Here is a 16,416-nt window from a genome sequence, read left to right on the forward strand (position 1 = left end):
ACTTTATCATAAGAATGTATGGAGATGATACAGTAAGGGAGCTTAAATGAAGGAGCTGATGTGAGGAAATCATAACTTAGTTGAAATGTGAATGAGTGAGTAGCTGCCAATTAGGTCAGGAAGAAAGTAAAATTTTTGAAAGGTCGGGGTAAAGAGACTATAATGAGAACATGGAAAATACGAGGCAAAGGAAGAAAATTATTGTGGCTTTAACAGAGAGCAAGAGAGCCTGGAGAGAAATGTGGAGGTATATGAAGTCATATATAAGGTTAGAAATATAGGTAGGGGGTAAAAGATGGTTATGTTTTGTCATTGTCCTAAGATCAAAGGAAACCATTGAAGGGTTTTTAATTTATCTGTAGAGGTGTGTATGTGTGCGTGTGTGAGTGTGTGTGGTGTTCTGTAGATGAGGAATGATATCATCAGATTTTTGAAAACATTCTCTTTTGCAGGGAAAAATAATGGATAGAGATATTTCACTCTGAAGGCCATTCGTGTTAAAAATGATACTCTCGGCCGGGCCGGGCGCGGTGGCTCGAGCCCGTAATCCCAGCACTTTGGGAGGCCGAGACGGGCGGATCACGAGGTCAGGAGATCGAGACCATCCTGGCTAACACGGTGAAACCCCGTCTCTACTAAAAATACAAAAACTAGCCGGGCGAGGTGTCGGGCGCCTGTAGTCCCAGCTACTCGGGAGGCTGAGGCAGGAGAATGGCGTAAACCCGGGAGGCGGAGCTTGCAGTGAGCTGAGATCTGGCCACTGCACTCCAGACCGGGCTACAGAGCGAGACTCCGCCTCAAAAAAAAAAAAAATAAATAAAAAAATAAAAATAAAAAAAAAATCATACTCTCTTAGACAAAGTAGACAATGATGGAGTGAAATGGTCTTACGTGAAAGGTATATAGAAGATAAAATTGACAGGACTTGGTGATAAATGAAATGTGAAGAGTGAAGGAGAAGGCTATATCTGGGAGTATGCCAGGCTTTTGGATTTTAAACTGGGCAAATAATGGTATCAATCATGCAAAAGAGAGTTTACAAGGCAGAACAGACGCTCTCAACCCCCTTTACAGGATTCATGAAGAAAATCAGGGTAAAAGATAATTAATAAGAGAAGAGGCGAGTTTCTGGTTCCGAGGGGCTGAGGGAAATTGGAGTAGCCCATAGGTAAATACTAATTAGTGTACTCTTAAGGGGACTGTGTCAGTCTTGCATGTTCTGATATATAGCAAAAAGTTGTTCTTAGAGCGTCCTGGGACACCTGAGGTTCCTGAGATCCTTTCAGGGATCCAGGAGATCAAAACTATTTTCACAGTAATGTTAAGAGACCATTTGTTCTTTACACCGTGAAGGTTTCAGATGGCATGTGATATGTGATATCCTGAAAGACTGACGGCAAAAGCAAATACAAGACACCCAACTGTCTTCATTTAAGGTGTCATTAAGTAAAATTTTTTTAAATGCCAAGTTTGTAAAAAGTTGACAATGCCACTGTTTACTATTTTTCAGTAAAATATATTTATTCATAGCTAATGGCCTTACTGCTGTTTTAAATGAATTAATACGTTTTGAATTTCCTGTTTTAATTTCTAATATAGTAAACATGGATTCATATAATCCACACAGATAATTTGGGCTTCCCAATAATGTCGAAGAGTATAAATGTATGTTCAGTCCAAGAAGTTTGTGAACTGATCTAAATACTCAATGTGATTTCTAAGGGGTATCAATCACAAGACAGTTTTTAAATTTCCAGGGACCTGTTGAAGTTTACTTCATAAAAATACTAATACTGCATGTTCTTACTTAGAAGTGGCAGCTAAATGATGAGAACACATGGACACATACAGGGGAACAATAGACATTGAGGCCCACCGGAGGGTGGTGGATAGGAGAAGGGAGAAGATTGGGAAAAATAACTAATGGGTCCTAAGTTTAATGCCTGGGTGACAAAATAATCTTTACAACAAAACCCCATGACATAGGTTTACCTACATAACAAACCTGCACATGTACACCTGAACTTAAAACTTAAAGAAAATACAATAAATTTAACAAATGTTGTTATTTGTCTCTGAAAAGCAGGAAACTAATATATAGAACCAACTGTTATTCAGAATATGAAGTTATAATCAGGGAAAAGCATGAGAAAATCAGTCCTTCATTCAAGCACTATGCAGGACTTCTAATCTTATATTTGTGATGTCTTAAAATTCCATATGCCCAAAACACTGTTAAAAATTATATACACAGAATATTTGTGGGCTGATGACGTTTAGGTACATATCCCCTCCTGAGAAATACAGTGTAAGGAAGTCTGAAAAGGCCCATCCCAGAGTACACTGGCACACATTTGTCAATGAGCAACATTCATTCTTTACTTTGAGTGAGACATTGATTGTAACATACAAGCTTGGAAGCAAAGTGACTAGAACAAATTTGTAGTTCATTCAGCTTTTGAACAAATAAAAGGAACAAATAAAAGGAGAGCAGTATTCAAACGTTGGCTGGCAGGTGTGAATATCCTAATATCAAGCCAATGTCATCTTTTGCTTTACCGGTTTGTGTTAAAGTTCTGAATTTTCTATCCTGTTACAGGCCTTGGTCTGTTTTATTCACTTCTGTATCCCCAGCTACTAGAAAAGTGTTTGTTTGACACATCATAGCTGCTCAGAATATATTCACTGAATGAATGCTATGGAGAAAGGAGCAAACAACACTCTTTGCGTTCTCAATATGCCGGGTGGAACTGCCGATGCCGAAGGCTTTTGCTATCTCTGTTTACTTGTGACTTTCCTTGACATTCTGGAGAAGAATGAACTTAGATGTGCTATAAACAAGGATGCCAAGTGCATGCATCTCAATATAAGCAGAACTAAACCTGTGCTCTTTCTCCTCAAATTAATTTTTATAATTTATTTTATAATTTATTATATATAATTTATTTTACAATGACATATATTATATATACATCATCTACCCAATAACTTGGAAATATTTTAGACTTTTCTCTCTCCCTATCCCATTTCCTAGTATAACCAATTTGTCATTATATACTGTACATTCCCCCCTTTTGCTATTGTTCAGATCCTTCCTCACCTTGTTTTTCTCACCGCTTACTGCCTTAATCACACTCTTTTTATTTCTTACTGGCCTGCATTGTATTTTGTGTTCAATAGTCTTTTATTCCTCACCTAATCATACTTCTCTGAAAGCTTTTCATTCATTGAAATTACATTTAAAATGTCTTGTGACCACAGGGTTTTAAGAGAAAAATATACACATACACTGAATACATGAACATATGTACAAACATATATAGTATATAGGGATATAATTATTAGTAGTCCATAAATTATAAACAGCATGAATATATGTTTAATGTATTTTCAAAGATCTCTTTGTCGTCCCCAGGGCTTTTAAACCCAGGGCAATGAGCTACAGTAAAATTCAGGTAAAGTAGGGAAGGGCAGCAGTGTGGGAGGGCGGGGGTGTTGACGTGCCTGGCTTCCAAGAAACACATGCATCTCAAGAAGGGACCTTTGGGAAAGAATTCACCTGAGAGAAGAGGAGATGGAACTTTAGCCCCTTAAGCAATCTATGCCCAAAGGCCCCTAGGAGAGTCTTTGTGTTTTCCTGGGTCTCATGGACACCAGTTTAAAGATCACTGTTCTAGATCACAAATGAGGTAAGATCCCTCCCTTTGCTTAATTTTTCAGTGTTTCTCATGGGCAACTGAATGGGCTACTCTTGGATCTTACTTGATCTGCCTCATATCAACTTAATTTTTCTCAGCTTCTTTCATTTTTCTGTTTTTACCCCATACCCTACCCATATCAATCATGTACCTTGTCCTGAATTGCCATCCAGCCATCCATGTCTTTACCCCTTTCCTCACTGGCCTAATTGCAGACATTTGCTAAGAATGAAATAAGGATTGTTAACTCTACAATGGAAAGCACCTCTTTATAGGTGTTAAATAAATGGTGGTAATTATGATTTTCTAATACAGTTATTATATGATAAAACACGAGTTTAGAAATTCCCCTCCAACTTTCTAGAGAGTAAGTGACATAATCATTATCTTTAGTCTTTGTTTTAGAATCATTGAAAACCCAGAATCAGTTCAGCTGGACTGGACTAAGAGAAAACCAGAAAACTGTCCCAGTTAATGATATGAACAAAAGTTAATAATTAAGTATCTGTTACAACCAGTACAAGTAAATACATGTGTGGTCCCTCCAGATCCCCACCCTCTAGTGTACACACTGCATAATCTTCTCCCCTTGGGTGTGGATGAAACTTTTGAATACAATGAGAACTACTCTTGTGATTAGGTTATATTATACAACAAAGATGAAGAGATTTTGCATATGTAACTAAAGTCCCTAATCAGTTGACTGTAAGTGAATTAAAAGGGAAATTAACCTAGGCAGGACTGACCTAATTAGGTTAGCTCTTTAAAACAGAGTCTGGAGGTCAAACCCTCAAAGCAGGAGAGATGCTATCCTGTTGGCAGGAGTAAACTGCCATATTGTAGAGAGGGTTATGTGTCACAGAAAGTTAGGCAGTCTCTAGAAGAATTATACTACAGCCTTAAAACCACAAGAAACTGAATTCTGTCAAAACTAGTGAACTTTAAATGCAACATGGAGTTTTACATGAGACCAGAGGTGTGGTGGGCACCTTGATCAGGACCTTTTGAGACCCTAGCAAGGAACCCGCTTGAGTTATGGCTGAACTCCTGACCCACAGAAAATATGAGATAATAAATGTGTGTTGCTGTTAGCCACTAAAGTTTTGGTAATTTGTTATGCCACAATAGAAAATAAAGGCACAATTGAATCCACCACCAAATTTTTGGTTTCACATTAAAGGCTTTACTATATATGTGAACCAAAACATTTGAAAGAATATTCATAAAACATTCTCTCTTATGCTTTCCAGTATGTCAACTTCATTTCATTCACTTTAATAGAAGTATTGTCTCTTTATACTCATATTTATATCTCTTTCATATATGTATTTTTTAAACTAAAAGCTATCCTTCCTTTAATAAAATATTTCCAAAATATTCCCAAAACTCAGAAGACTTTTTAAATCTGAGTGATACAGGTTTGGCTCACAAATTCTGGTTTTTTTTGTTTGTTTGTTTTTTGTTTTTTGTTTTTTGTTTTTTTTTTTTTAGAATTAACACCCTATAAACACTATCCTCTGCTTAACAAAGACATTGGAATTATATAGCATGTTACTTGTGTAACTAGCCAGCTCCTCTCTGGACAGAAGAGAAAAAAGAAACCTACTTAATAGCTAGAAAGTGTCATAGTCATTCTATTTCTTGCCTCTCAATCTCTTTTTAAAAATACCCTAAAGATTGGTTTGGAACTGAAGAGGAGGGCAACACTTGGATTTCTTGGTGTGTGCATGCCAGTTGAAGGGTGAATGTGCAGGTGAGCATATGTGTGTGTGTGTGTGTGTGTGTACAGGTTTTATTCCAGAGAAGATTTATAAGAGTACCTAAACTGACCAGGCATGGTGGCTCATGCCTGTAATCCCAGCACTTTGGGAGGTCAAGGTGGGCAGATCACCTGAGGTCGGGAGTTCGAGACCAGCCTGACCAACATAGAGAAACCCTGTCTCTACTAAAAATACAAAATTAGCCAGGTGTGGTGGTACATGCCTGTAATCCCAGCTTCTCAGGAGGCTGAGGCAGGAGAATCGCTTGAACCCAGGAGGTGGAGGTTGTGGCAAGCCGAGATTGTGCCATTGCACTCCAGCCTGGGAAACAAGAGTGAAACTCCATCTCAAAAAAAAAAAAAAAAGTATCTAAACCACACATACATACATACACACACATACACACACACAATCAAAAGAGAAATAGTTGGTTTATTATACCTAACTGGTGTAGAACAATGGGAAGACTAATACAATTTTAAAAGTCGGTAAGTGGAACCAACCCAATCTATACAGAGAAACACTATCACAGGAGTCATTTTTTATTTTAAAGGACAAAATAGATGATTTGATTTCCTGGGAACACAGTGTTTTACTCTGAAAGGCTTCCAGATTCTTCAGTTATTTCATATATGCCAGACATATCCCCTGCCTATGGGATTATTGTCCAAAATATTAAGAGTTGTCCAAAACATTTCCTTTTATCAGTAGGTCTACATTGAGAGAGATTTACCTTGGCAGTATCATGGCATGCTTAATATTCAATTAGGTTTGTTCAGAGGAATTTCCCCATCATTCTGCTATAGTGAAATATATGAAAATCAATCCATGCCCTCTTAATTGTATATTTTACTCTAGGTGCTGGTGCCTGATCTTATGTAGCTTATTTAGCTTTACATATCTGTCCATATATACATAACTTTATATTATCAGGCCAATTTATAACATTATTATACCTTACTAAATTTATGCAATTCTATTGATTTTAAAGAATTTTAGGATCCAGTTGAAAAAAATAAGAACTGTATTCAAAGAAATGAAAATATTATGTAATATTATTTAAGAGAACAGTGAAAATGTGTGAGTTAACCATAGAGGAGAGGACCAAGTTCATAGAGCGAAAGGAATAATACAAAACAGGTTAAAAAAATAGTTTTTATCGTAAATTCAGAAAAGCTGGGTAAGGGTCAGCATATAGAAAAATGGTTGTATGGACTGTTAAAAGACAGATTGAACCAGAATGCAGGCTGGGTACAAGGACAGCCAGAGAGGTAGGGATCAGCTATAGGTATTAGAGACATCTGTGATAAACTTCTGTTAGACTTATTATTCTTCATTGCAGCCTCTGTCACTCACCACAAGAGGTTCACCATCAGTTGAGAGCTCATGTTATATCTCTGGGGAGGAAAGGTAGGTAAAGGATGCAGGATTGGAAGGTAAGGGTCTAAGGTCCTAGCTTTTACTCCCCTAATGACTTTGTGATGCTGTGCACATTTCCGATCTTTTTCTCTCTCTGTGATTTTTCAAATTTTCTTGATAACATTAGAATGTTTAGGCTCTTGCCATGTTGAACATTTTGCCATAAGTAAAAATGGTTTCTGTGGATGTGTGTATTTGCATATTTATCACTGTCAAAATAATCAGTCTCTGAAAATGCAAAAGATTGGATAGGATTATGTAACACATTCTTAAAATATTAAAACCTGCACACATTAAAGCATCAAGTTAAATAGTTGTTAACCTGTCTCACTAATAATCGCCTGCTTAGATCCAGTCTGTGAGAGGAAAAGGAAGCAATAAATTTGACCTTCACTTACCGCATGTTTTAATTGCACAGTACTCCCAGCGGGTGTGAGGGTCAAGAGTATAGCACCATGGCCTCGGCTGGCCATCGGGATTGCGGCAATAATTATCATCAAAGCCCTTGTCGGGATATCTGCAAACCACACCAAGAAAAGTGTCACGTAAATCTGCCTGGAAACACCACCCACCCCTCAGCTCACAAAATAACTTTCCACTTAGGTTGTCTACACCTAGCTGAGGAAAGAGGACGTTTTCTATGTCTTGCCTTACAAGGACTGCTGATCACTGACTATTGAATCTACTAATTTATATATCCCACTAAGGATAGAGTATCATCCCCTGGCTAGTAAGTTAGGTCCATGTGGTACCTTCCCACTAGCTGAGGTTCCAAATCGAGTCTCTTTGTCCTAGAACCCAGTTAAGGGCAGATTACAAAAACATGACCTCATGTAGAGTGCTCATTAAGAAAACAGGTCCTCTTCTAGGGAAGGCTTAAAGTTAAAACTGAAAGTTCGTTTTCAATAGCGCTGTTACTAATGACAGCTCAGTTTTGGAAATAGAGCCTTTCGAGGTCATGCCCTCACCTTCACCAGATCATGAGACAAACTTCATCACACTACTTTCTCCACACCCCACCTCCCTTCAAATGAACAAAGTCCTGAATTGGTGACTTGATTTTAATTGCTACCATATCCCTTCTGCTCTCACTTAAACGACAAGACAAGCATTTATTTGGAAAATAAGCTGGAGTTTTAATTTCATTTAAAATAACAACAAACACAAAAGGATAGAGAAAAAGAACAAAGAGAAAACACCTAACATCAATTTCCGAAGAAAGGTGGGGGACAAAGTTTCCTGTGTAATTATTTGTATTTTTATTCTTTATAATCAAAATAAAGGAAGTTCTTCCCTTTTTTTTTTTTCACCTTAAAAGTTTCATGTAAAATACATGGTCAAAAGTAGACATTATTATTATTATTATTTGGCGGAGTTGGGTAATGACTTAAGCTCAAAACCTACTCCTGGGGAAAAAAGATAGATTTAGCTGCCTGACTTCTCCAAATGGGCTTTTTATATGGGCAATTTCAAAACACACCAGGATAAAGCAACCTGAATGGTTTGCTCTTTTACTCCCTTTCTGTGAGCACTACTTGTTTCATGTTGTTATGCGTGTCGCCTGCAGTACCTGAGTCTCTGAAGATGCAACTCCAGATTTGCCTGCAATTAGTAACAATACCTCTAACCACAGCTAAGACTTGTCGAAGTGGTCATTACTGAATTGGCCCTGTGGTTTGCTTTGGTTTTGTTCTGTTTCTGCTCTGAGAGAGAAAGAAGCTTCTTTTAGTGCTTCCACTCTACACCCTGCTGATGATTTTGTGTTTAGTACCATGCTGATTTTAGAAACTCTGACCAATTCAGTATTCTCATATACCTCATCAGAAATATATTTGCCCTTTGACTCTTTCCTCCAAATATAATGGCCAGAAATTCTGTCAGAAGAACTCCTGAACATTCTGGGAGTTCTAAATGTTATGTTCATGCCCTATCGGGAAAACACAATATAAGGAGAATTTCCACAGCGGTGTGTCATAGAGTGAATAGAAGTTTATAAAAGAATCATTGAAAGCATGATTCATTAATATTTTACCTTTCAGGCAAGAATTTGTGCCGGTGTGGTGTCTGATGATCCCAGCGCTGACAACTCTTGCCTGATTCTGTATGATCCATGAGACCTCGATAACTCTCCCCATTGCAGGTCATGCATTCAACTAATAAAATTAAAGTATGGCATGTTAATTGTTTCTGACAGCAAAATCAAAAACACCACTGTTCCATTTAAAGAACAGCACCTGTTTAGTAAACAGATTTTTAAAAAATCCTACACATCATTCTAACTTTTTATTAGGGCCTAATGTCCACAAATAGCGACATAAACTACTCCCTATGGAACACATCATACAGTTTAAGTGGGATTTTTGTAATTAGTGTCACACAGATTTACTATAGGGCCATGATGCTGTCTATCTATTTTTTTCAATAACTGTCTCAAAGGTATCTAGAAAATGGAAATAAAAGACATATCCTTGAAAATTTTCCTGTGTTGGTCTAAAGTGCAAAGATCTCAGTATCTATTTGTCAGTACAATAGTGTTTCTCTCTCAATTTGCCCTCCAAACACATAAACAGGAATTACAAAGGTTAATTGAGTGTGTGTCATACTTTTATGGTTAATGCCACAATCAGGACCACATAGATTTAAGAGATTGGCTTCACATAGAAATCTGGTGCAATTCAAAGAATACGGATCTTTTAAAAAAATAAATCACAGCTCCTTTCTGTTAGCAAACATCCATGTTGAATAGGCTGGGCAGGTTTACATTCCTATCTGGCTTAGGATAGAAGATGACCTGCTATTGAACTCCGTGTTTCTATTCTTTTTAAAATGTATAAGCTAATGTAATTAGGTAGGATCTTACAGATGATTTTGTGAGGTTAATTCATTGTTCTCTTCTGGCTGGCCCCTTATGTCACACTGAAAACTGAATCACATCAATTGCTGAAAGTGAGACTTCTCAAACAGACAGGTTGATTTGTAGCACAGCAAGCATCCTGTGGAATAAATCATTGCTTGGCTTTCCTATGAATCAGGCAAACTTCCTTAAACACATCATTTGTATCTTATAATTACTGATAATCTAACTTTAGCTGAAGTGGGAAGAGGCATCAATGTTTAGTTTTATCCAATGGAATCTAGCCTAATGAGTATTTGTAGTAATTTGGGATTATAGTATTAGAATAATCACTTTTGAATCCTTGATTCTTATAATCTAATAGGGACATTAACTATTAACTTTCTGAAACATGAGTAACTTGGCTTGATCCATCTACTTTCCTTCATTTATGTTAATATATGGGCTAAGAGGCCAACTCAGCTTCCCTTTATTTGATACTGAGATTCCCCAGACTACACCCAATAAGCATCTGAACTGTAAATGAGTGGAGTCCATGAGCGTATCAATAAAGGTGCTCAGGTTGGCCAAGGTCATTGCAGTGCTCAACACAGGTGATACAATGTTACATTTCAGCTTTCCATTTGAATGGTTAACAGGTTCATTTAGTTCTCTCTCTTTTTTTAAAAAGAATACAAAGTTTGATACCATCAAGGAAAATGATGCAGCATTTATCATTATTTGTTCCTTTGTATTGAATGAAATGTACAATAGAGTACTAGGGTCACATATAAAAGATAAGTATTCATATATACAATTTCTACTCTTGTACTCAGGAAAGAGATTACATCTATTATGCCTTCTTCAGCAAATGCAGCTTATGATAGTATATCCATTTCCAACGAGAGTGAATAGAATTATTTTCTGCTAATCACTACATTGAGCAATATTATAAATTTTTTTCCTTGACTTATACATTTTAATGGTTTTAAGAAAAAATAGCTACATGAATGAAACAGACAGTTCCATAAGGATGACCACTTTTCATTATGAGTGTGGCAGATCAATGTTTGTTCAAGTATGAATGTGCATAAAATCACCTTGAGATCCTGTTAAGAGGCAAGTTCTGAGTCAGTGGGTCTGGGCTGGGGCATTAATAACAAGCTCCCAGGGGTTGCTGCTGCTGCTGGTACTTGGACCTCACTTTGCTTTGCAACTTTCTAGATAACGGGATCTATTCTAAAAGTTCTAAGTATTTGGCAGTCATAGTCTAGGCAGAGACTAGTCATAGTCTAGTCTCTCATAGGAGAGACTAGATTTTACTGGGACCTTGAATAGATGAGAGTTGGATAAATTATAAAGGGACAAAATAATATAAAATCAGAAGTATACTTATACTATCTTGATAGTAAAGTGAAAAAAGAGTTATTATTGCAGTTGTGGGCCTAAAAATAAATAAAGTTAGCAAGAATAACGTTACATTTTAGAAAGCAATGAAAGTTATTGTTGGGGTGGGAATTAAACATGTCATGATTGCATTGAGATATTTAGATATAGTTACATATTATTTGATTGTTTATACCATAATTTTAACATAAAAGGTATCAGCCAGGTGTGGTGGCTTAAGCCTGTAATCCTAACACTTTGGGAGGCCAAGGTGGGCAGATTGCCTGAGGTCAGGCGTTTCAGACCAGCTTGGGCATGGTGGCACATGCCTGTAGTGCCAGCTACTTGGGAGGCTGAGGCAGGAGAATTGCTTGAACCCAGGAGGTGGAAGCTGCGGTGAGCCAAGATGGTGCCACTGCACCCCTCCAGCCTGGGCAACAGAGCAAGACTCTGTCTAAAAAAAAGAAAAACAAAAACAAAAAACAAACAAACAAACATGAAAAGTATCTGATTCTTACAGTGAGGAAAACAAGGCTCACAAAAGTTTTAAGAGACTTACCTAAAACACAAAATGTTAAACCTGAGCCTGGAACACAAATCTTCTGACCCACAGTCTTAGTATTTTTTGCAATATCCCAAACTGCCTTTTTGTTTTACATATTTTAACTTATTTCCTACATATTCTAACTGGTTATACTTTATGATATACTGATAGCAATAACTTTAGAAAGTTGGTATCCCTACCAGCTTGTCCTCATTGCCCTCTGCTTTTTTGTTTACAATAGTTAACTTGCTCTCCTTTTGCAGTCTCATCTACTGGAGCATTGCAAGGAAAGTGCATGGGAATGTAACTAGATTGGATACCTTATCCAAAGTCAATGGCTGAAAAGTTGGCTGTTTTTCATGGAATCAAATCATCAAGTTAGTCATAAGAATTATCTCAAGAAAGTCAAATTTTTAACTCATATTCACTTTTCAAACTTTGGGAATTCTCAGATTCTTCTAAATTTTCTTAAAGTCAAGCAGTTCAGGTGAAACCAAGTCCATGTACTCAAGGAAACAGGTGAACATATAAACTATGTAACAGTTTACATGTAGGAATGCCCTCTGGCTCTTTCTATTGCTATCAGTACATTATTTAACTGCTCCAGCAAGTTTTCCTCAAAAAAAAAAAAAAAAAAAAAAAAAAGAAAAGAAAAGAATAAGAAAAAGCTACCTACTGCCCTAGATAGATCACAGAAACTCACAGAGTAATGGTTTCTGTTCATCGGTTCAATAATTTTTCTAAGTACAGCTCTGGACTGAATAATACTAGAATATTACAAAAACTGTATATAAATTATAAAACACAGAGGATTAATTTAACAGCTTTCTCATCATACTAACCAAGCAAACTTTAAAAATGTGTTTCATTTTTCTCAGTCATAAAACAGGAGTGATATGAGTATACAGACTAAAACAGTTATTTTGAAAGTATCTGAATCTATTTTGAATTAGTGTTTATTTTATTACATTAAAGACAATCTCAGAAAAATCCATGCAGGTGATTCCTTCAACTAAACTAAATGTTTATGAGCAGTCTCATAAATTTACATATATAAATAAAAGTTTTACAAATAAATTATAAGTTGCCATTTAATCTTTATAACTTGCCATTTAATCTTTGTTTTAGAAAGTTTTTCTTCACTTAGAGTATCAAATTATACACATAAACTTATGTCAGTATTATTTGGGATTTTAAATGTAATGTATTTTTTAAAATAATGGTTATGGCTTAATTAAAATATATTGACTTGGTCATTTGACAATCATTAGAAATGACATCTGTTCCAATGACTAATGATTGTTTTCAAGCAAATGCTAAAGCAAGAAATTGGATTTTACATACCTCAACTTTCTAAAACTTTTGAATCAAGCACTAATTATTTTCTTGGTATAACTCTATAGGGTTCTTTTTGAAAATTGTCCAATAAAAGTGTATATATTTATCATGTACAACATGATGTTTTGAAGCATATATACATTGTCAGTGGACTAAATCAAGCTAGTTAACATATACATTACCTTACATAGCATTTTTATGGTAAGAACATTTAACATCTAGTCTGTTAACATTTTTTTAAATATATGATACAATATTATTATCTATAGTCAACATTCACAAAATAGATCTATTGAACTTACTCCTCTTATCTAACTGAAAGGTGATAAGTGTGCTCAAAGAATATTTGTTTTCCTTTGGAATATTTACTATATTTTACAGTTTTAAATTATAAGAAAATAATATTAATCATTGACTATCAGATACAATCCTTTAATTTTAAACAAATTTCAGGTGATTATAAGCTAAGTCTTAAGCATGGTTACAAAAATTTCAAAAAAGATATACTGTTCTATATGTCTTTTTCATTTGAACCATCTAAAGTTTGATCACGGGTGTTTTTCTTGTTTAATTTTAAATATGCAAAAAGATTTTATAGTTGCTACCTTAGCCATAATAAAATAACCTTTATAACTTACCATTTAATTTGTATCCATGGATAGAAATGGCCCATCTATTATACAACTTAAGCACTCTGAATTTTGAGGTTTCCCCCTTATATGTATTTTAGAAGAAATTTATATCATGTCTATACTATTTTGTATATTTTATATTATTGATTTTAAAAGTCACTCTTTTTCTCTGCCAATGTTTTGACAATGCTTCTTATTTTGGATCTTTTTCATTAAAATCCTGCTAACACATTGCTTGTGTTAGCTTGAATTTAAAATACCACAGTTTAACTCATACTCTCTGAAATATGTTTAACCTACAGGGCAGATGTTGGTTCCCTTCTCCCACAGGAGAGTTATTCCACTATTGTCAGGTCACTAATTATTTCCAGAAAGAACATGTCTGCAACCTTTAGTGCCATGGTGACCAACAGCATCATATACCATCAATACCAAGGAGCAACGCCCTTTTCTAAGGGAGGTGTGATGACTTCAAATTATTAAAGATACTAGAGAGTTACATTCTAATGAGATAAGAATAACTGAAAATAGGATTTATTCAAGGACTTCTTTTCTAGCACTTTTAATCTATGTCGCCTAGCAGTCCAGTCCTATGTAGGTAAGTATATTTTGATGAATGTTTTTCATATAAACCCAGAGTTGAAAAATCATATTCTCACAAGAACCAGGCAGGTAACGAAAACAGTAAGCTGTTTAAAGTTTGGCCAAGGTACCAGTCTTTGAAAACACTTTTTCAGGTCAAACAACACCCCTTGCCAATGATTTTCAACCTCAGAAAACTGTAATAGGAGAGATTCCCTTAAAAGTAGCGTTTTTTTTTTTTTCTTCTTCCATGTGCAAGTTTAAGACAAATATTAATTCATTCAGACTTACTCATACAAAACAGACTTGTTCATAACGTGATCATAGAAAAGTTTATTATTTTTAAAAGAAAAGAAAACAATGAAGAGGTTATAGGGAACAGAATATGATATGGAATGGAAAGTAAGAATTTACAAACAGAGATGGAACTGGCTCTAGCACATAAAGTCAAGGATTTCAAATTCACTAACAACAGAAAACAAATCCTTTTCTGTGACAATTAGGTAACAGTAGCCTTTACTTTTTATGTGATAAATATCAACCTAATATTAAATGAATATTTATGGAGGAAATATTTTAAAAAAATATTTGGTTAATAACAAACAGGTAAGATATCTTAGTATAAAACTTGGACAGCATTCCAGTAGTCCCCCTCCCCAAATACTTTGAAATCCTAATAATTTTCTAACAGAGTTTCATCCATGTTTCACTTAAATTTTTGGAAATTTAGAGTTTCTGACAGAACTGAAAACCCCAGCTATTCAGTAGCCAGATAACTAAGGAAAATGAAACCACATACAATGCTGAAATGGTTACTCTTCCATCTTGTCAGACATTCAGTTTTCCACTGCAAAAGTAAGGACAATGCCCTTTTATGCTGTGAGAAGAGCTGAAAACACAGACATGGATTTAAGGTGCCTGCCTTCAAGACAGTTTGGGCTCCATTGCTTTGATCTCTTCAGATCCTATTCTGAATGGTACTCAGTTCCAGTCTATGTGTCAGATTCTAGGCACATTTTCACCAAAACGTGCATGGGGTCAAGCTTCCAGTGATCCCTTCTTATATTGTATTTTCTTCTGGGTCCATATGCCCTTGTCACACCACTTGAGAATAGTTTTGACAAAATTTCTGTGGAAGCAGGTGCTGGTTGAATAGAATTAGCATTGCTAATGAAAGGCTAAGCTTCATTCAGCTCCTTTCAGGTGCCACACAGTAAGTAGATTTTGAGGTATATGAGCTCAAGACAGTAGATAAGTAAACCCTCTCTTTCACTTTCCCCAGAGGGATGACTCAGGCAGTGTTGAAATTCAAACTGATAACTTGCTCTGTGATTTTGCATTAATCTGGTGATAATCCAACAGTTTTAAAAACATTGTGTAAAAATATTTAAATAATTATTTGTAGTTGCATTTGCATGAACAACATATTTATTATGATTGATTCGTTGCTGTTAACCTTTAATGTGAGTTACAGTTCTACACATAGGGGGAATAGAATGGCCCACATGGCATTCAGGTTTATTTACCTTCTGAACACTGAGGAATGTCACAGACTTCGTAGCGTACCTCTGGATTGCTTGTGAAACACCAGGGTCCCCCTTCTTCCCCTCGAGGATTTCGACAGTAGTTTTCCTGTAGGTCTTTACCCCGATAGCTCGAAGGCAAAAAGCTAGTTTTAAAATGATAATCATTACAGTATAAGAGCATGCAACTTTTTTTGGCCTATTAATTTTACTAATTAGTGGGTATGTTTTTGCTGAAAGTAGAAAAATCCTTTATCTTATATTCCTTCATATATTTTAATTCAAATTCTGTCATTTCCACCTATGCTTAAAACCTTTGAATTTTATTAACATTCATTTAGCTGAATTTCCATATTCACTATCAAGTTAGAACGATTAGCCTCTTAATTTACTAAGAGTCAAACATTCTAGAACTTAATCGATGTTGTTTGAAACATAATTTCGAAATTCCATTAAAAGATAGCAGGTGATTAAGCAAGGCCACTTAGGAGAGAACTGAGAAAATGCTGCCACTGATTTTGAAATCTCACTATTTCTTGCATTACTTGAGATTACTTGTTTATTGTTTTTCTTATAAATAGCCCCCTTTTTTCTGCACAATTGAGAAACAGATTCATAAAGTAACATGAATAAAGAGCCCAGAATCCAATTAAATCTGGGCTGAAACTTCAGCTCACTTTCTTACTGTGAGACCCCAGCAA

General features: G+C 35.7%; 1 protein-coding gene across 5 annotated transcripts in view; it reads right to left on the bottom strand.

Moving 5' to 3' along the window:
- The window catches only part of HGF (hepatocyte growth factor), a 71,571-nt gene that overhangs the window by 37,159 nt on the left and 17,996 nt on the right, over positions 1–16,416 (bottom strand). For 3 of the 5 annotated variants that reach the window (XM_010387916.2, XM_030933202.1, XM_030933201.1), the window contains exons 6-8: positions 15,719–15,861; positions 8,910–9,030; positions 7,276–7,394 (exon numbers count right to left, since the gene is read on the bottom strand). In XM_010387916.2, coding sequence (XP_010386218.2) covers positions 7,276–7,394; positions 8,910–9,030; positions 15,719–15,861 — 383 coding nt within the window. The remainder of the gene's footprint in view (positions 1–7,275; positions 7,395–8,909; positions 9,031–15,718; positions 15,862–16,416) is intronic. The other 2 variants (XM_010387917.2, XM_030933200.1) reach the window with 1 other exon arrangement.

Source organism: Rhinopithecus roxellana, chromosome 6, assembly GCF_007565055.1.
Source record: "Rhinopithecus roxellana isolate Shanxi Qingling chromosome 6, ASM756505v1, whole genome shotgun sequence".
Classification (NCBI taxonomy): Eukaryota; Metazoa; Chordata; class Mammalia; order Primates; family Cercopithecidae; genus Rhinopithecus; species Rhinopithecus roxellana.